Consider the following 20,640-nt stretch of genomic DNA (forward strand, 5'->3'; position numbering starts at 1 on the left):
TGTCTACTTTTAGAGTTGGCTCCGTGAGAGCTGTCCTGGGATGTGTGATGGATAGGATGATCTCAGGATGAACTCAAATCTCAGTGAAACCTTTTTTTTCCCCCAACATACACTGTAGTGCCTGGCCCACAGTAAATATATAATGAGTGTCATCTGGTTGGTAGCTATATATATGGCAGGTTTTAGTAATGTATCATTTGTCCAACAAATGCCGTCTGGGTGCTAGCATGGGCAGTCCAGTGTCTCAGTCATTAGCTAGGATCCACATCTTCAGGTTGATTGAGCAGCCCTTTTGGATCCTAGATCCGATGGATGAGAAAGACAGAACACGGGCTGACACCTCCCCCAGATGCGCGGATCACAGCCACATACTAAAAAAGGAAAGAGATTTTTCAGAGGACTGCAGAGATACAAGGGTCCAGGGCTCCCCAGCCTGTCTTTACTGTGGAGTCCCTGTTCCCCTCCCCAGTCACATTTCTTTTCTTGACCTCATAATCTGCTGGTAATGGGATTAGTAGTTCACTAAGCTCTTAGCTTTCAAGGATTTTACAGTTACAGTTTTGACTCTGCAAGTGACCCAGAGATCCCCAGTCTATAACCAGATCCCTGGTTACTTTGCAGACAGAGTCACACATTTGGATCCCAGGCACCCTGAGGTTTGTAGTTACCTAGCAAGTGAGTCTCAACAGCCACACAGCATCCCCATCTCAGAGAGACTTCACCATCCTCTGTTTTGCTTGAGCACATGTTCTTGTTACTGAAGTTTTTTCAGTTGTATTTTGCTATATTTTCTGGTTTACGTTCATGCTGTCATGATATTGAGGTATTTTGGAATTTTTAACAGTCTTGGGAGATGTCCTTCATTGATGTCAAATGTTCCATCTTGAACTAGAGAAAATTTTGTTCAGTTCTCAGAGTATATAGTGCAGATGAAACTCTGTATTTAGTCTTGTCCATGGAGAGAGCCGTGATTTATTTTCCTGCTCTGGGTTAACACTGGTCAAGTTCAGGTGACCGGAGGGACTTTGGCTTGTTGCCGTGGTGGGAAGTCCGAGACTGTGTCCTCCTCTCACCGATTCTTGCCTTCCCACCCCTCTTTAGGTGACCTGGAGAAAGCAGTGACTGAACTGATCATCGATTTTAACACCAGCACAGAAGAGGAGGGTCCCTATGAGGCGCTGTACAATGCTGTCTCCTGCCAGTCCCTGGACAGCACGGCCAGTGGACGCTCGTCCGACCGGGACTCTGTGAGCAGGGAGGCTGAGGCGGCCGGAGGGAAAGCTGCTGGAGTGAGGCCTGTATGTGGCCGGGGTTCCGCTGTCACCTCTGCTCTGCTGGGGAACGGGGGACGGGAAGCGTGGCCCCCTGTGCCAGCTGCGTCTCGGAGGCCTAGGCTGCCTCCACCTGCTCTCCTGGGGGCTCCCCCTCTGCCTTTCTCCCTCTTGCTTAGTGTGGTCTAACTATGCAGGTCATGTTGAGGTATAATTTTAGTTTCTCAGTTTCAGTATAACCCGTTGGCATCTTTCTGTTACTCGGTTGTCCTTAGAGCAAATTGAAGCATTTTATTTGGGTTAGGCTCAGCACTGCTTCTGTGTTTGGTGTCTTTGCTATGTATTGTTGGTTTCTTTCCAGAGAGCAGGTCCATTGATGGAAGAGCTCACTAAGTAACTTCCTGTCTGCCCTGAGTACGTGTTGATCTTCCATTTGCCCTTGAAAAGTTACCCCCTGGATTTGGACAGAGTCTGTATTCAGCAGGGTTGTAGCAAGGCTTAAGCAGATGCGGATATGTTAGCATATACCTTCCCGTTTTTCCCATAGTCATAACCCTTCAGGCTTTGAAATGGTGGAAGGAGGACAACTCTGAATTTTTCCCTCAAAAGGTCAACCTTCCCATCTGACTGGTTCTTTCTATAGTACTTGCTTCTTCTAGCCTTGAACACTGTTCTCCAGACTCCTTACCCCCACTGTCTCCTCTGGGGCTTTGCTGTGAGCCTAGCCCCGAGTCAGTGGTCCCATGGCCCTTCCTCCCTGCTCTGGCAGCGCCGCAGTTTGAGGCTTTGAGCACTGTGCTCCTCATAAACAGGTGCTGCTCTAACGGGATTCCAGTGATAGTCCCACCTCGGGGCATATTTTCATGTGTATATTACATCTTCCTGTTGGAGAGGCTGGCCCTTCCCTTTGGTGGGAATATGGCTTATGACCATTTTAATGATCCTTTGGCTGCCTGGTGATCCTTGGACTTTTCATTAGTGCTCTGGGCATGGCCAGATGGTTTTGGTGTTCTCTTTTGTTAGACTTCTGGCCCTGCCCTGCCCCAGCATTTCCGTATGGATTTTGGAAAGGCCTGCTGACCTTGTGGCAGCACCCCTAGAGTGGGTGTTATCAGGGAGTGTGATGAACTCCTTGTCGGTGGTGAAAGCAAGCTTGTGTGCCAGGCACCACTCACAGAGCGCTTCTGCAGACAGAGCTAGTTTGTTTTTGTCTGTTTTCTCACTTCTTTCACTGTTAGGTACAAATAGGCCAATCCAACCTGTGGAGGAAGACACTGCCATCTGTGGCGCTTACCAGTGATGCCCATTAGAGGGAGCTGGAGGCTTTGCAAGAAGAACACAGGGTTGCTGAAGTCAGCTTTGAATGACCAAGTTCCTGTGGGCTTAGCCACTGACTTACATGGGCTCTTTGTTCATCCCACTCTAGGAATCTAGCCTCCTGTGGTCCTGCTAAGTAGAAACTGATGCATCTTGGGATGCCTCTTTGCCAGTTTTACTTGAGGATGTTGTGGCTGTGCTGCCTTCCTGGCCCTTGATAATTACCTGTGGCCAAGGGACTGTTCCCTATCTTGTAAACACAGCGAATAGTTATGTACGAGTCAGCTTTGTAGCCCTTGGCCGAAGTTTTCATGGTAGGAAAGAGAGACTCATGCTTTTCTTTCCTTCCAGGGTCCCTGGTGATCACCACTTCCATAGAAACCTTTCATACTGTTCTTTCTAGGCGTCTCTCGCCTTGAAAGGGCATCTAGGCTGAGTCATTTTTATTATGCTTCATTCTGGTTTCCCTCAGTTATTGTGTCCTTTGGTTGGATAACTAGTGAGATTATGGGCCTGCTCCATTTGCCGTTCGCCTCCTTACAAGGTGTCACTGGGACCAGGTTTGTCCCTGTGCTTCTGGAGCAAGGAGGGTGGGGAAAGTGGACTTAGTGGGAAATTCGACCTAAATAGCTTTACTTGGCTTGACCTCATTGGAGTTGTTGCACCCATCTGGTGGCAGGGACTATGGGAATGACCAGATTATCAAGATATAATACCAGCCAGTAAAGTGTGTTTAACAGAGGGATCACGGATGCCGAGTGCTAACGCACGCGGCGGCTCCTAAAATGGGAGAAGTGTCTTTCCTTACAGGTTTCTTGGAGGCTGTCACTTAATTCAACATTCACCTCCACCCAGATATTTAGAAATACTCTTGTTCTAGCAACACAGTGAGCTAACCTACAAGCCAAGGAAGGGGCCTGCAGGCCAGCTCCCTTCCCTGTAGGAACATGAGCTCTCAGGCATGAATAGGACTTTGGGATATGAAGACGCTGAGAGTCCAGCAGGGACAATGGCAGAACTCTCTTCGACTTTGTTTCGCCAAAGATCATTCTGTGTGTTCCTGAAACTGTCTACTGTGATCTTGATAATCCCTTCTTCAGTGAGTTTCTTGCTTAAGGGTAGAGACTGGTGAACTGAGGCCCACAAACAGCTGCCTGTTTTTGTGAATAAAGTTGTATTTGGAACATAACCACACCCGCTCATTTACATATCCTCTATGGCTGCTTAGATGTCCCCCTGGCAGAGCTGACCGAAAAGCCTAAAATATTTACTGTGTAGCCCTTTAAGAAAAAGCTGGCCAACCCCTGTGAGGGCAGATAACTGACAACTCTTCCTTTTTTGAAATGGGCTGAGATGAAATAGGATTTTTATATGCTAATGATACATAATAGTACTCACTGAAGAAAGTGACCAAGGATAAGAGACCAGTTCTGAGCTCTGCTAATAAATAAGAATAGCATTAAGTTTGGTGGCTCAGATGGTGAAGAATCTGCCTATAATGCAGGAGACCTGGGTTTGAACCTGGAGTAGGAAGATCCCCTGGAGAAAGGAATGGCGACCCTCTCCAGTGTTCTTGCCTGGAGAATTCCATGGACAGAGGAGCCTGGCGGGCTGCCGTCCACGTGGCTGCAGAAAGTCAGACACAACCGAACGACTGGCACTTTCACTTTGAGCAGGAATTGATGTTTTGTCCTAGATTCCTCTCATTATTTCCTTAATAACTCTGGTTTGTTAGAGCTCTTACAAGTTGGTTTTTTTGATTTACTGTTTCCTCTTCTCCGGTAGATTGGAAGTTGAGCCACCGGTTTTCCTACACTGGAGTTTGTGTATTGCTATCATGAAGGACATTTTCTGATGAGGCAGTTGTGTTTTTAGTGCTGATATTTCTCAGTGTGGCCAAGGATATGACAGACATGTTTGTAATCTCTGCTATAAAGATCAAAAAACAAAGCAACGGTATTTGAATTGTGTGTGTGTATAGAGTTTTCCATCTATTCAGATACTAAACCTTGAGTTTAGTCTGTCAGGGGAATTCTGTACATTATTCTTTTTTATTCCCAAAGGCAAAGATAAGAGTAAACCAAAAAAGTGAGGTTCTCGAAAGAAGAGATAGTAAAATACTTATTTTTCTTTTCTACAGAGGGAACGTCCTCCGCCTCCAGCAAAACCACCACCTGACGAAGAGGAGGAAGACCACATAGATAAGAAGTATTTTCCCTTGACAGCTTCTGAGGTAGAGAGTTGAGGATTTATTCCCATCACTGAAATATAATTTTTTGCTAAGTGCATCTGGTGTGTGCTTAAAGAAGACTTTGCTATCTCATTTTCTTTTCACCTCTTTGGATTAGTAAATTTCTGTTGTGTGTATCAGTAATCCAGAACAAGACCTTTCAAACTCACCCAAAAGTACTAAGCAAGGAATTTTACCAGGGCTGTCTAGCAGGCAGGCCAATTATTGATCTACCCTGCCACATGGAAAGCCAAACATCCACATTTTCTCCTGGCTCCATTAGGCTAAAGGGTCTCTCTTTTGGCTTTTGTAACTGTGTTGTCTTTTCATACAAAGTGTAGCATACCCCCCCCCCCACCCCCGCCCAATCACTGTTCTCTACACTGGATCAGATTAGCAACCTTTAAAAAAAAAAATGATTTATTTGTGACTGCACTGGGTCTTCATTGCTGTGCACAGGCCTCCTGCAGCTGCAGCAAGCAGGGACTGCTCTGTAGTTGCAGTGGGCATGCTTCTCTTTATAGTGATTCTCTTGTTTCAGAGCATGGACTCTAGGCGCCTGGGCTTCAGTAGTAGTGGCTCATGGCTCTAGAGCACAGGCTTAGTTCCCCTGTGGCGTGTGGGATCGTCCCAGACCAGGGATTGAACCCATGTCCCATGCTTTGGCAGGCGGATTCTTTACCACTGAGCCACCAAGGAAGGCCCAGATTAGCAAGCTTTGCTTCTGAGTCAAAGGTCTTGTTTCCATTTTTTGCATTTTCCCTTTTCGTTTCCCATGAAGAATCTTGCACCAGGGCAAACATGGAAAATGTCATGAAAATTCAACTAGAGGAGAAATAGGAGTCAGGGAAGAGGTAGGGGACATCAAAGGAGGCTATTTGAAAAGAATAGTTCACTTTTTAAACCAAGAAATGTTGTCATGGGCAAATAGTTCAATCTTCTAACTTAGGTATATGAAGAAAATCATATTTTCCTTAATCTTGCATCTTCCTAATGCTCCTTTAACACTTCCCACCATTCAGAGAATACATTTATTGTTTATTCAAAATATTTTATAATTTCAATAGTCTTTTGTAGCTCATTCAGTGCCCTATTATTCTTTAACTTAAAAATCAGCTAACACACATTAATCAATTAAATCTCATTACTTAGTCGCCAGAAGTCACAGTTAACTTTTTTTTTTTTTTTTACTGCTGTGGACCATCCAGTGAGACAGGTTCTTTTATTTAATATAAACAGCTGCAGCCATAAGGATGACTTCAGTTTAACAATGTGTATAAATACAAGGAAATCCTTTTAAGAATGTAAAAGTCAGTGTTGAAGGTAGGGGCTGATTTCCATGCTAGGTACAAATTCTGTCCTTATTTTTTTCTATCCCTTAATTACAAAATACTTATTATTATGTCTTGATTAAGGTGTCTCTAGAATTACAGGCTCTAGGATAATAATACATTGCCAGCAGATACACGTGCATGTAGTAAATCCCTACATGTTTTTATGTAGAGGTTCACTCTATTACTCCCTTTTTACAAGGAGAAGCCTAGCAATAACAGAGCATCTTCAGTCAGGGCTGGGTCTCTGTAAATGCCTCATGCCGCCTCTTTAACAAGGACTTGGAGTAAAATTGCTGAAGTCCAGGGGTAAGGGGAAGACTCATAAAGAAATACTGGATGACCAGCACTTTCTCTTCTCCCAGAACTCTCTAGGGCATACAGTTTGGCAGTAATACTGTATCAAGAAGTAGTAGGAGGAGAAATCTCCCTACAACTCTTCTGGATTGGAGACTGTCTGAGATACATATTCCAATAGCCTGGAATTCTGGATCAGTTGGACCACCATAGTCAACATTTGGAAGACCCTGAGAACCCTGGCTTTGCTTCCGAAGCAATGATTATATGTACATGAATACAGAGATGATGTGGTCTGGGTCATTATCCTTTTAATGATCCAGACAGATTCTGTTCACTGTAGTTTGACTGGATAGATCTTCTCCAAAAGTGGACTTAAAAAAAAAAATTTGGACTCTAGCCTTCACCATTTTCATTTCTTATACACTCAAAGCTTTAATACACCAAACCTCATATCGTAGGAGGCACACACTCTGCCCTCTTGTTTGTTTCCCATTCCTGAGGCGTCAGATCATCCACAGAAGCCTTTAAGAGAAACTGAGTGTGCCCGGGTCCAGGAAAGCTGATCAGCGCAACGGCCAGATCATGAAACTGCCTTTAAAAAAATCAAACATACACACACATATATTCAGCTATTCAGATGTTTTCACCACACCAAATGGGCTGCCAACTGCATCGGACTTACGAGTGTTTTCTCTCTGCTTAGATGTGCTGAATGTTCATGGGAAGCTGCAGCTGTTGTGATATCTCTTCCCAGAAAGCTGTCCACAGCCGGGTGGGCCATCCCATGGTCACAGTTAGGTGGCAACTGATAGTTGCTTTTCTCTGCAGCTAAAATGTCACTCTCCATAGAGCAGAGAATACATTTTTGTTTTTTGTGGGGTTTTTTTGGTTGTTTTTGATTTATTGCAAGCCCTGGAAGAAAGGGGAAAAAAATATTAAAGAGTAATTTAGTAAAAAGCAGAATCCTTTCTGTTGAAAATCAGTTACTGCCTTATTCTCTGTGACACAAGCCTTCTTGAGTGGGAACTGGAAAGACTTGCAGAAAAGCAGTTTATTGCTTTTTCATGAGATTTTAATCCATAGCTGGCCGAGGCCAGGACCAAGAGGAAAAGATCACCCTACAATTGTGTGGGTCTGAGCAGGGGACCCTCATTAGACATCTGAAGTGGGGAGAGGGTTCCGAGTTGAGTGGAGAAACCATACTTCCCAGAAAAAAATAGAGGCCAACTCAGTCTAGAATCTGGAGGAGGGGTGAATTTTTTGGCCCTGGTTCTGCTGGAAGCTTTCTGTGTAACCTTGAGCAAGTCCTGGGACCTCTCTGGGAACTGGGTTTTGTCATTCACTGAAGGAATGAGCTGGAACCAGGTGCTCCCTAGCTGTGGCTGTAATGGTTTGGGCCCCTCCAGCTCTGTCATTGCTGGTTCTCTGCTTCCGGTTGTCTTGCACAGGAGCCAGGCAGGGAGTGACTGCAGGTCCAGTGGCCTGGTTTTCCAGATGGAAGTCATCAGCCCTGTCCTGCTTGGGAAGAAAGGATATTATAGGCTGGGCACCCAGGCTGTCAAGTACCTCGCAGAGAAGACTGCCTGGGGCTATGTGAGAGCTCTGACTGCATGCAGAACACTCACAGAATCAGATTTCCAGGGCTCTGCCTAAGTGATGGCCCTGGGTGTGTAAAGTTGCAGAACACACATTCCTGTCTGTGAAGCCTGTGGTGTTAAGTTGATGCTGTCTGAACTGCTTCATGGCCCCTCTTTGTTCCCTTAATTGTGTTCCTATGACGAGGCGAAAGGAATAAAGTAATACAGGCAAATGGCTCCCTGTGAGGAAATAGTTTTTAGCTGTCAGGTGGCCCTCAGTAAGTGGAGGTGCCTGCTGCGCTCAGCAGGATTTTGGAGAGACTGTCACTGTCTTTGGAGTGGCAGACTTGTTAGCAGACAGGAGCTACAGTCTCTCGTTGGATCTGAGGCTGCTAGAATCTGTTATCTCATTAGGCTGTAACGCTGTGAGCTGTGCCTCCAAGAAGCCAAATCCTGATGAATCACAAACCTGACTTGTTTCCAGTGAGCCGTGGGACATGTCAATAAAAGAGGAGGTTTCTAGGTGCACCAGAAAGCCTGACGTGTAGGGTCCCCTTGTTTGTGAGATGGACTCGTGAATCCCTCTCACCCTGTCTTTTGTAATATATCCCTTGTTCCAGCCAAACTCCTCAATCAGAGATTTTGTGCTTTGGTTTGCTTTCATAATAGCCAGTATTATATTTAATTTGCCTGTGAAACACATTGGATTCTTAGCACCGATGAGCCAGAATTGTCCTCTGTAGCAAGTATCTCCATTCTCTCTCTCAGTGTGCCTGTAGCATGAACCGTCGTGTTTCTGGCTTGTGTTGAGACACTTGGCTTCTCCGGTACCGTGACTGGCTGTGGCTACAGGCCTCCAGCTGACTCAAGCCAATTGGCAGATGTTGGGGCCAGCTCCGGCCAGTCATTTCATCAGAGACACTTGGCTGCCTGGATTAGGGGTTTCTCAGGAGACAGAGCTGCTTTTTCTCCACTGAAATTCATCCTTGCCTCTCTTCAGAACAGAAATTGGTAGAATTGATTTAAGATTGTGTTCTCCTAAGTGTGGTAGGAAGCCAGCTTTGGGAAAATCCTCATCTGTAACCCTGGGGCCTATGAAGAAGGGCTCACAGAAATAGAGGATTTGCAGAAAGCTTTGTTCTTAGTAAGTGTATGTCAGTCAGGGTTAGTTAGACATCATTCTGATCCCCTCTTAAGAAGAGGGGAGGGATTCCAGCCTTTGGGGTACTGTGTGAATGTATGAAATATTAGAAAAGAAACATGGAAAGAGAAGGTCTTATGATGCCTGGTGACTAAAAACCACTCGGGAGGTGTTATCCACAGAAAAGAGATCACACAGAGAGGGGCGAGGCAGGGGAGGGGAGGATCTTGGATTTTATTTATGGCATTTTGAAGGATGAAATGAGGGAAGGAAAGGGAAGTGTTTTAATCAAAGGCCATTGAGATTTGAGGCCCAGATGTGTAGCCAGGAGAGTGGTTGTAATTCCCTGTGACACTTATTTACCTTCTCTTCCCCTCCTCTCTTCCTCTCTGAAGAAAAAGGAGCTGATAATCTCAAATTTGTTTGACATAACCTGTCTGGGTGTTAGCCTCCTGCCTGAGAAGTACGTGCTTTCTCTCTCAGGTCTTGGCCATGAGACCCTGGGTTCAGGGGAGCCCAGCCAAGGAGGAGGATGAGCACCCTTATGAGCTGCTGCTGACAGCAGAGACGAAGAAGCTGGTGTCTGTGGATGGAAAGACAAAAGGTAGAGCCCCCCACCCCCGCCTCTTGGCAGAAACAGCTCCAGAAGAGCTGAAGGAGATGATGGTGTTCCTTGGGCTGGGCGAGTTGGGTTTCAGGGCATTCTGGGTGGTGGGTGTATTATGGCCTTTCATTTTCAATACCCTGGGCTGGAGTGGGACTTGTCACCTTTGAGCATGTGAAGCAAGGAAAAGGTCAGGTCAGACTAGGTGAGTGCCGAGGGAGGGGAGGCTGGCAGTCTTGTGGCCGAGATTGATTTGGGGCCTCAAATCACAAATCCTCAAGTTCCCGAGGTGGAAAAACAAGCCCAACAAGTCATTCCCCTTGGGTTCAGGCTGCCGGCATAGACTCCGCTTTGAGGCCTGACCTCGGAGCGAGCCACTCCTGGGGAGGGGCCCCTGATTGGCTGCCACCCGGTAACTGAAGTGCTCAGTTGCCTTGGCCTACTTTCATCGCCTCTGCGAAATCCAGCTTCCTCTGTGAGGGCTGCAGGACTGAGAAGCGGCCAGGCGGTGCACTTGCGGTCCCCACCAGAATGAGTGGGCCCCACTGGAGCGTTTGTGATGACCTCTGTCTCCTAAGGAAGGACAAGAAGGGTGGTGCGATTCCCACTGCTGTGAAGGAGCCCCCACGGCCTCTCGCAGCTCCCTGTAGCCTGCCGGCCTGGGGCCCTTCGCAGGCGCTGTTAGCGCCTCCTTCCACCCTCTGACAGCCCGGGGCGCAGGTAAGAGCGGGGGATGCAGTGCGTCTTTGACGGTACCCTCTACGAGGGTTGTCAGGGTAGCGGTGGCTAAGAGAACATGTGTGGATGTGTCTGATACTGCAGACCTTATTTTTAACAGTCCTGTGTAAAAGGTTTCTCCTTAAGTGCATAAAGTTTGTAGTTATTTTCATAGTAGTTTTGATTTGTTTTTATGGTTTCCATTTGGAGCTTTTTTTTAAAAAAAAGTTATTCAGAAACAGTAAAATTCAGCCTTTTTGTAGACAGTTTTGTGAGTTTTGGCAAATACAGTTGTTTGCCTGCTGCCACCACAATTAAGATAAAGCATGGTTTCCTCACCAGAAGGTTCTTCTGCGTCCCTTTGTTGTCAGTCCTGCCCCTCCCTTACAGTCTCGGCTCCAATGTCTATTCCTATGATTTTTGCCTTTTCCAGAACATTGTATAAATGGAGTCTTGTAGTACATACCTACAAAAGGTTCCCAGACCCAGTTCCTGTGTGTGTGTATGTGTGTGTGTGTGTGTGTGTGTGTAGGTGTGTGTGTGTAGGTGTGTAGGCTTCCCCACACCAAGAAGCAATTCTCTGATGTCATTGGGGTCTCTGAGACTATAACCTAAGAGGCTCAGTCCCATGAGACCGCCCTCCACTTCAGATGCCGCTCATAAGCCCAGGTCTGTGCATCTGACCAACCGGCTACACGTTGGAGGCTCCAGTGACCCCCTCCAGCTCAGGATGCCAGTTCAAGTCCAGGTTGTTACCTGGACTTCTGACTGACTGGCTGTAAATCAAAGATTAAATGCCGCATGCCTCATAGAACTGAGGGAAACCCACATACTCACCAGATTACCAATTTATCATAAAAGGATATTAAAGGATACAAAGCAACAGCCACATGAAGGGATACATAGGGCAAGGTCCCGGTGAACAGAGCTTCTGTCCTCCTCGAGCTTGGGGCCTGGCCTGCTGGCATGCAGAAGAGTTCTGGTTTCCCTAGCATGGAAGCTGTTGGAAAAAGTGGAAACGACAGAAAAGCTGTCTTTTTTGGTTTTAATGGAGGCTTCATTGCCCAGTCATGATTAACTGAATCATCCTCCAACGGCATTGATTGAACCTCAGACTCCTTCTCCCTTCCTCAGGAAATCAGGGGATGGGACCAAACATTCAGCCCTCTAATCACATGACTGGTTCCCCTGGCAACCATCCCCCATCCTGGGGTAGGATCCAGAAGTCACCTTCATTAATATCTTAATCAGAAAATTTCTTTTGTTTTGGGAGTTATGAGCCAGGAACTATGAATAAAGGCCAAATATAGCTGAGAAATATATTTTGGTCATCTGAAGGGCCAAGTATATATTTCCTATAAATCACAATATTCCAGTACCCTTTTGAGTCTGGCCCTTTCACTTACCATAATTCACTGGGACTCAACCTTGTTGCATGTATTAGTAATCTGTTCCTTTTCATTTCTGAATAGTATTCCATTGAATGGATGTACCACAGTTTATCCATTCTCTAGTTGAGGGCCATTTGGGCCATTTTCAGTTTTTGGCAGTTGCAAATAAAGTTACTGTAAACATTTGCATACAGGCACTTCTGTGAACATACTTTTCATTTCTCTGAGGTAAACACTAGAAATGAAACTGCTGGGTGCTTCATAAACATATGCTTAGGTTTATAAGGAAATGCCAAACCATTTTCCAGAATGGTTCTACCATTTTACATCCCATCAGAGTTACAATTGCTATGTATGTTCCCTGGCATTTAATATTGTCAGTTTTTTTTAATTTTAGCCATTCAAATAGGTATGTAGTGATATGTCACTCTGGTTTTAATTTACATTTCCCTAATGACTAATGGTATTGAACATCTATTAATGAGATTATTTGGCATCCTTGTGTCTAATGAATGGTCTGTTTGGATCTTCTGCTCATTAAAAAAAGTTAGATTGTTTCTTATTATTGAGTTGTAAGGATTTTTTTATATATTTTGGATTTAAGTTCTTTATCAGATATCTTATTTTCTCCCAGTCTGTAATTTGTCTTTTTATCCCCTTAACAGTGTCTTTTGAAGAACAAAAGTTTCTTGATTTTGATAAAATTCAGTGTACCCTTTTTTTTTTTTTAAATGGATAAGGTCACTAATGTTTTTTTCCCTGTATTTTCTTCTAGAAATGTTACAGCTTTTGTATACATTTAGACCTAGGATTTATTTTTTTTCTTCACATTTTTTGACTGAAGTATAGTTGATTTACAATGTTGTGTCAATCTTTGCTGTAAGCAAAGTGACTCAGTTATACATATATATGCATTCTTTTTTAATGTAAGACTATTATGATTTATCACAGGATGTTGAGTATAGTTCCCTGAGGTGTGCATTAGGACCTTGTTGTTTATCCATTCTAATAGTAATAGTTTGCATCTATCTAAGCAGAGACATTACTTTGCCAACAAAGGTCCAACTAGTCAAGGCTATGGTTTTTCCAGTGGTCATGTATGGATGTGAGAGTTGGACTGTGAAGAAAGCTGAGTGCTGAAGAATTGATGCTTTTGAACTGTGGTGTTGGAGAAGACTCTTGAGAGTCCCTTGGACTGCAAGGAGATCCAACCAGTCCATTCTAAAGGAGATCAGTCCTGGGTGTTCATTGGAAGGACTGATGCTAAAGCTGAAACTCCAATACTTTGGCCACCTCATGTGAAGAGTTGACACATTGGAAAAAACTCTGATGCTGGGAGGGATTGGGGGCAGGAGAAGGGGACGACAGAGGATGAGATGGCTGGATGGCATCACTGACTCGATGGACGTGAGTCTGAGTGAACTCCGGGAGTTGGTGATGGACAGGGAGGCCTGGCGTGCTGCGATTCATGGGGTCGAAAAGAGTCAGACACAACTGAGTGACTGAACCGAACTGAACCCCAAACTCCCAGTTGATCCCTTGCCTCCCCTGCTCCCTCTTGGCAACTACAAGTCTGTTCTGTATGTCCATGAGTCTCTTTCTGTTTCATAGGTTTGTTTGTGCCATATTTTAGATTCCATGTGTAAGTAATGTGGGCTTCCCTTGATGGCTCAGTGATTGAATCCTCCTGCCAGTGCAGAGACTAAGGTTCAATCCAGGGTCGGGAAGATTCCCTAGAGAAGGAAATGGCAACCCACTCCAGGATTCTTGCCTAGAAAGTCCCATGGACAGGGGAGACTGGCAGGCTATAGCCCGTGGGGTCACAAAAGAGTTGGACACGACTTAGTGACTAAACAACAACCACCTAAGTGATGTATGGTATTTGTCTTTCTCTTTCCGACTTATTTCACTTAGTATGAGCATCTTTAGTTGTACCCATGTTGCTGTAGATGATATTATTTTCTTCTTTTTTATGGCTGATTAGTATTCCATTGTATATGCGTACCACATCTTCTTTATCCATTCATCTGGCAATAGACATTTAGGTTATTTCCATGTCTTGGCTCTTGTGAATAGTGCTGCAGAGTGGGTGGAGCTCTGATACCTGCTCCAGGTGTTTAGTAATAAATCATACTGAAATTTAACCCTTAAAGAGTTTAATGCTCTGTTTGAAAAGGGTGTTTTTTTTTTTAATTTTTCAAATTTATTTTTTAAGTTTTTGGCTGCAAGGCATGTAGAATCTTAGTTCCCTGATCAGGGATTAAACTGGAACCCTCTGCATTGGAAACAGAAAATCTTAACCACTGGGGACCACCAGAAAATTCCCTTGAAAGGAGTTCTTAGTGAGGAAAGAATCTTTAGCATCATGGAGGAATGAGATTCTAATTCTTTCTTTCAAAGATCTGCTCTGGAACCACTATAAGGTCAGCTGACTCAGCCTTTGAAAGGAAGGAAAGGGGAAAGTCAGATGAACTTCGTAAATGGGGCCAAGTGACCTTGGTAGGAAATTTCTGCCCTCGGGTTAAGAAATCTCTAGGTCTAGAGGAGAGCTGCCCAGGAGGACTTCTGACCTCACGTCTCATGATCCTTTGCTTTGGTTTCTTCCAGCTCTGCAGTATTGGGCTAACTGTTGAGAGTGGGTGGTGCTGGACGCAGATTTAATTGAACCACAGCAGGAGAAGTGTGCCTGCCTCCAGGCAAGCTGCTTAGATCACTCAAAGGGCTTTCAGACAAAGGAGTGGCGACATTAAGTAAGAAAATAGGCTCTGCCAATTTCTCAGTAACCTGGAAGAAACGCCTGCTAGGATTGGTCAGAGTGAGGCAAGTCAGCAGATGATGTCGTGCGTTAGTACATATTAAATTTTGCCTGCTTTTCCATTTGTGTCATCATCTTAGGCAGCTTTTATGAATTAATTCATCAGTTTTCAAAAAGGCCGTGTTAATGAGACTACCAGAGCTTTCAGCTCCTCCTTTATAATACTAGAAACTACAATGTGAGGAGTGGGGTAGGAGTTATTTTTAATTACATTTTAAAATTACATTCATTTTAGCTCACTGGAAGGAAAAATTTCAAACAATACAAAAGTGAATACAAATAAAATGCTCAGATTTTTCTCACCTCTCTGCTACTCAGTTACCAGAGATGACCGTAGTTTGAAAGTATGTTATGTTTTACTTCGGGCCATGTGCTATCTTTGTATAAAAATGATCATGTGAAATTGTTTTGTTTGTTTTTTAACTTAAAATAGGATCATATTTTACAAACTATTTTGTAAACTTTTTTTTAAGTTGTTCATAGATCATAAATAAATTTTGTCACAGTTCTAAAAGTCTACCTTATTATTTTAAAATTGTTGTTAAACAGCCCATAACTCATTTTAAAAAATGTTTTGTTTTATTTAGAAGTTCATCATATGTATATATTTGGCTGTACCGAGTCTTAGTTGCAACATGGGACTAATTGCAGTGTGTGGGATCCAGTTCGCCAACCAGGGACTCAGCCTGGGCCCCCCACGTTAGGAGCACAGAGTCCCAGACACTGGACCACCAGAGAAGTCCTTGCATAACTCATTTTTCTATTCACTAACTGATGGATGTTTAAGTTCTCTTCAGTATGACTTCTCTGTTATAAATTATGCTGCTGTGAACATTCCATACAGACATTCTTACATGCTTAAGAGTGTTTCTCTAAAAGACATTGACAGAAGGTAGAATTATCAGGTCAGAATGTAGATGCATGTCTAGATCTGTTGGTGGAGCCACTGGGCCCCACTTGACGGGGAATGAGTGTGTTCTTTGCCCTATACCTTTACTAACACAGAATATTATCACTTTTTAATGTTTTTCCCCATAGTAAGCAAAGAAAGTGACTTTTGAATTTGGCATTTCCCTGATCCAGTGAAACTGAGCATCTTATCTTATTGATTAGTATTATATATTTAGTCTATGAGTTGCCTATCTTTTTTCTTTTCTATCATTTTCCAACTTAGAAATTAATGGTAGTAGAAATATTTTGTTTAAGCACTGATAATATTTGGCCAAAGTGGTGCTCAGCATAAAGTTTTTCTTCTTAAATTCATTTTTTAAAAACAAGAAAGACTAAAACTTAAGCAGGAGAAAGTTTCAGAGAGCAATTAATAAAGATAAAGGCAGATACAACAGATCACCTACTTTATGGTATGCATTTACACTTCAGTTAAACACAGAAAGAAAAAAAGAAAGCAGAAATGAAAATTTAAAAACAAAGCAAAAAGCAATAGGTTTGATAACTAGAATGAAAACTTGTCTGTTTTTTAAAATATCTCAACATTTCTGATCAAGAAAAGGGGAGCACAGCATTTAGGAATAATATAAGAAATATATGTAATCACAAATTCAGAGATTTTAAAAATTAATAGAGAATTAATAAGAATAAATTTTATTTGGCTAGAGTTGCTCCCGTCCTCTTGGAAGGAGTTGTCTGGGTGAGTTACTGAATTAATCACGATGACTAGTTGAGGAGGGGATCATACTGGCATTTGGTGCCCAGTGACCAGGAATGCTAAGCATGCAGGACAGACCTTCACAGTGAAGACATCCAGAAATGCCGGTAGTGTCTGTGGAAAAGACAAAAACCGACCGGAGAAAACTTTAATAGATCCATGAAGTGGAAAGCCCACCCTCCCTCCCCAGTAAAGGCACTAGACTCAGATGGTTTTATGACAGTGTTATCCAACTAGATATTCCTCTGTTATTTCAGTTGTTTCAAATATAGAAAAAGTCTTCTGAAATCTTTATCTGGACTGGCATAGCAGAACAATGCTTCCTGTTTCGTGTAGCACAGTCACTTATTTCCCTCAAGTGTTTAGCTCTTTGCCCCCTGAGCATTGGGGGCATGCTCCTACTCAGAGAAACAGTGGACAAGTTTGTTAGCAAATGGGAAGGTAGCCAGGACCTCTGAAAGTCACTGTTCTCTGTGGTGCTTTTCTGCAGCATCCACTAATAGTGTTTCGGGCCAGGTGGGGGGTTGCTTAGCTTAGGACAGTGATGCACGATTATCGGAAGACAGCGCTACGTGGGGAGTCTTTGGCACATGCTACACCTCTGAGGTCTTAAGAAGCAATTAAGTCGTCACTCCTGAGAGCTGTGCATTTTGGTCTGTGTGAAGTTCGTGAAGACCTTAATCTTTTTGAAGGGGAGGAAAAATGTTATTTTAGCTTCTCTCTCTACTCCCACATCCAAAGTGCTGCCAGTGTCCGAGCCTTTGGGGAGTTCCATAGTGTGAAGTCTGGCTTTTCCTTTCGGCAGCTTGGGATCGAGTTTTGTCAGGTCTGCTTTCATTGCACACCTTTTAGCAGAAGGCCCACTTGTAGTTTAGTGAGACTGTGGGGAGAAGATTTAAGTAAGCACCTGTATTCAGTCAGCCGTCTTAACATGGAAGTCCAGGCCAGCTTTTCTTGGTAGATTACAAGGAGTAAATTTGGGTGCTTTTCCCAAAGGCAAAAACTGTAAATGAGAGAGTGTAATAGTTCAGCCTCACCTTCAGAAGCTTCCTCGTCTCTCACCCCTTATATCAGAGGAGCCCTATTGTATCTTTTCAATTTGTATTTCTGAGTTGGAGCAGTTTACTTTTCTTTCCATTATGGAATAAGTTCGAGCTTTGTAAGCTATGCATCCAAGAGCTAAGCTATTTTCTTCCACCGAATGTATCAACAGCCATTTATATACATGTGTATACATGAGACATATGTAAAATAATCATAAAAGGTCAAAATATGTTAAAGTGGTATAAAAGTAGTTTTAGAGTTCAAAAAGGGATAAATTATGTCAGTGTAAGAGATCAGAGATGGCTTTATGAAGGAAGTGCATTTGAGCTGAAACCCAAAATAGATAATTCTACTTGATGAGCAGAAGTGAGGAAGAAGAGGGCTTTTCCAAGCAGAGGATGTGGCATCAGCAACAGTAAGATGGTGGGAGACGATAGCATATTTGGAGACCGGTAAATAATCCAGTGTGGTTGGAACAAAGGACTGGTCGTAGAATATTGGATCTCAGATGGAGGTTTGTATTCCTCAGACAGTGGAGTGTTGTTGAAGCTTTTTGAATGAGGTGACAGGATAGAAGCCACACTTCAAGAACAGTCATCACTCGGTGTCCTCAGAGGATTTGTTCCTGGACACCCTCCCCCTCCTCCCCCCCACTCATAGCAAAATCCCTGGACGCTCAAGTCCCTTATATAAAATGGCATAGTTTTTTGTATATAAGCTCCATGTAGCTTCCCAGATACTTTAAATCATCTGAATTACTTCTGATTCCTGATACAATGTAAATACTGATAAGTAGTTGCTGGCCCATAGTAAATTGAAATTTTGCTTGTTGGAACTTTCTGGGATTTTTTTTTTTTTTTTCTTTCTGAGTATTTTAGATCTGTGACTGGTTGAATCCACCAATGCAGAACCCATGGATATGGAGGGCTGAGTGTATGTGTAATTGTAGAATCTTAGATTGCGGTTGGGAGAGACTGGAGTTAGGAATACCTTGAAGTTGAGAGATCTCAAGGAATCTCTTAAAGGAAATTAGAGCTCAGACTAGAGGGATGATAGGAAGTGACTGGAAGGAGAACATGGATAGCAGAGGTTTTAAATAGGTAGCATTAACAGGATCTTACATTCATCCAAATATGGGTGAATGAGGAGGAGAAGGCATTAAGGATGAGTCTGAGGTTTTGATCCTGGTTAATTGGGGAAGTATTGTGCAACTAATAGAAACAGGGGATTGAAGGAGGGGCACATTTGAGGAAATAAGTCCAATTCTGGATTATGTTAAGTTTGAGGTGTTTCAGTTACCAAAATATCCAGCTAGAAGTATTCCATAGACTCTTAGAAATGTGGGTCTGATGTTCAAGAAAGATGTAATGATTAAAATACAGATTCATGAATCATCCACGTTGAAGTGATGGATAACGTGGATGAGAAAATCAGTTGCTGAGGGAAAGATTAGAGAGATTGAAGATGTCAAGAATAGAACTTAAATTTAGTGGCAGAGAGGAAAAACATGGGAAGATAGCCAGGATCATGCAGTGTCTTAGAAGCCAGGCTGAACTTCCAAAACCCCCCAAATAACTGTCTGTCTTAAATCAGATAGTCCAGAAGTAAGAAGTCTAGAGTGAGGATGGCAGTTCACGGTGGCCAAGGACCCGGTTTCCTTCTGCCATCTTACAGTTCAAGACAACTGTTGAAGTTTAAGCTATCAGCACAGGCCAGAAGGAAGAGAAGAAGAGCACTTTGAAGACAGTTCTCAGAAGTTGCACAAACCACTCTCACTAATAGCCCACGGGCCAGAGCTTGGCCATGTGGCTACACCTAGCCACCAAGACGAGACATGTAGGCTTTATTCTAGGTGGCTGTGAGCCAGTCTAACAAAGCCCCATGACCAAGGGAGAAGGAGAGAATGGGGACAACTAGTAAACAGTGTCAATACAGTAAGAGCTAGAAGGATAAAGACTAGAAAAAGCACTGGGCAATGAGACGGCCTTTGGTAAATCCTGGATGAGAAATACTTCTCAAGTGGGAAGAGATGAAATTATCCCCAGATTTTGACATGATGTTGAAAATAGTTAAGGAGGTTTGGTCTAAATCATCTAAGTAAATTGGTGCAATTATCTTCCCAAGAGTACACCAAGGGAAGAGGTAAGGAATTGATCTTACAGCGAAATCATAGTTTTCACGAGGTGAATAAAAGCGTGACTGAGCCTGGTAGTGAGGCTTGCATTTGGATTCCTTCTCTCCCACTTCTTGGTCGGCAGCTTTGAGGAAGCCGTGTAACCTCTTTAAGCCTCAGTTTCTACGGGTAAAGTAGGGATACAGATTCTTCCCTCATGGTTGTTGTGAATATTAAAAGAGAACATGCTTAGCACAATGTCTGGCACAGAGGAGCCAGTACCTAACGCTTGGTAGCTGTTGGAAGACAGCTGAGTTAAATTGGTAGAGGACTCAGTCAGTTGTTTCTTGAGTATTCAGCAGGGCTCAACATTCCAGCAACTGGAGAAGAGAAAGCAAATGGTTGTGAATAACCAGTATTGGAACTGGCAGAAGATCAAGGGAAACAGAGATGGCAAGTGTTCTATTAACTCAGGCCTGGTTAAATATCATGGCCGAGTGGAAGCTGATCCAGGCAGAGCTGGTGATGCTGAACAGGGAAGTGTGAGGGGCCAGAGGTCCAACAACAGCCCGTGAACACTTAGGGAAGAGCCTAGGGAAACGGGGAGGTGTCGGTAATCAGGACCAAGCCTGGTAGAACGGTCCTGAGTCTCATAGCCGCGCTGTGCCCGTGGGCGCTGTCTTGGGAGGACGTGGTTCCTGACCTGAGTGTTCTCCACCGTGCTGTCACACACAGCTCTGCACTAAACTTGCAAGACAGCTAGACCTGCCCTGGCATTTGAATTTTATTCTGCCTGGTTCACAGGGCCACTTAGAAGAAACCAGTCTTCTCTGTTGAGCTGGGGAAAAGGAAACCAGACTCAGCGCCGTGTTAGCATGAAGAACAGTTTGGAAACTGTTGTAAATGAAAAATGCTAATGATGGCAGCTTCCATTAACTGAAGGCCTCTAACGGGCCAGCCGTGCGCTGGGTTCATTTACACTGATTAGGTCATTGCATATCTCCAGACAAATCTTCCGAGTAGAGGCTATTTTTATCCCTGTTTAATAGATGAGGAAGAAAAAGTTAGGTGTTAGAGCTGGCCCTTAAGCCCTAACGTGGCCATATCCAAAGCCTGTTTAACT

At 43.7% G+C, this 20,640-nt stretch overlaps 1 protein-coding gene across 9 annotated transcripts in view; it reads left to right on the top strand.

Moving 5' to 3' along the window:
• The window catches only part of ANKS1A (ankyrin repeat and sterile alpha motif domain containing 1A), a 170,419-nt gene that overhangs the window by 84,898 nt on the left and 64,881 nt on the right, over positions 1–20,640 (top strand). For all 9 annotated transcript variants that reach the window (XM_061399027.1, XM_061399028.1, XM_061399030.1 and 6 more), the window contains 3 exons: positions 1,102–1,298; positions 4,729–4,821; positions 9,651–9,771. In XM_061399027.1, the coding sequence (XP_061255011.1) occupies positions 1,102–1,298; positions 4,729–4,821; positions 9,651–9,771 (411 nt within the window). The remainder of the gene's footprint in view (positions 1–1,101; positions 1,299–4,728; positions 4,822–9,650; positions 9,772–20,640) is intronic.

Source organism: Bos javanicus, chromosome 23 (genome assembly GCF_032452875.1).
Source record: "Bos javanicus breed banteng chromosome 23, ARS-OSU_banteng_1.0, whole genome shotgun sequence".
NCBI classification, from domain to species: Eukaryota; Metazoa; Chordata; class Mammalia; order Artiodactyla; family Bovidae; genus Bos; species Bos javanicus.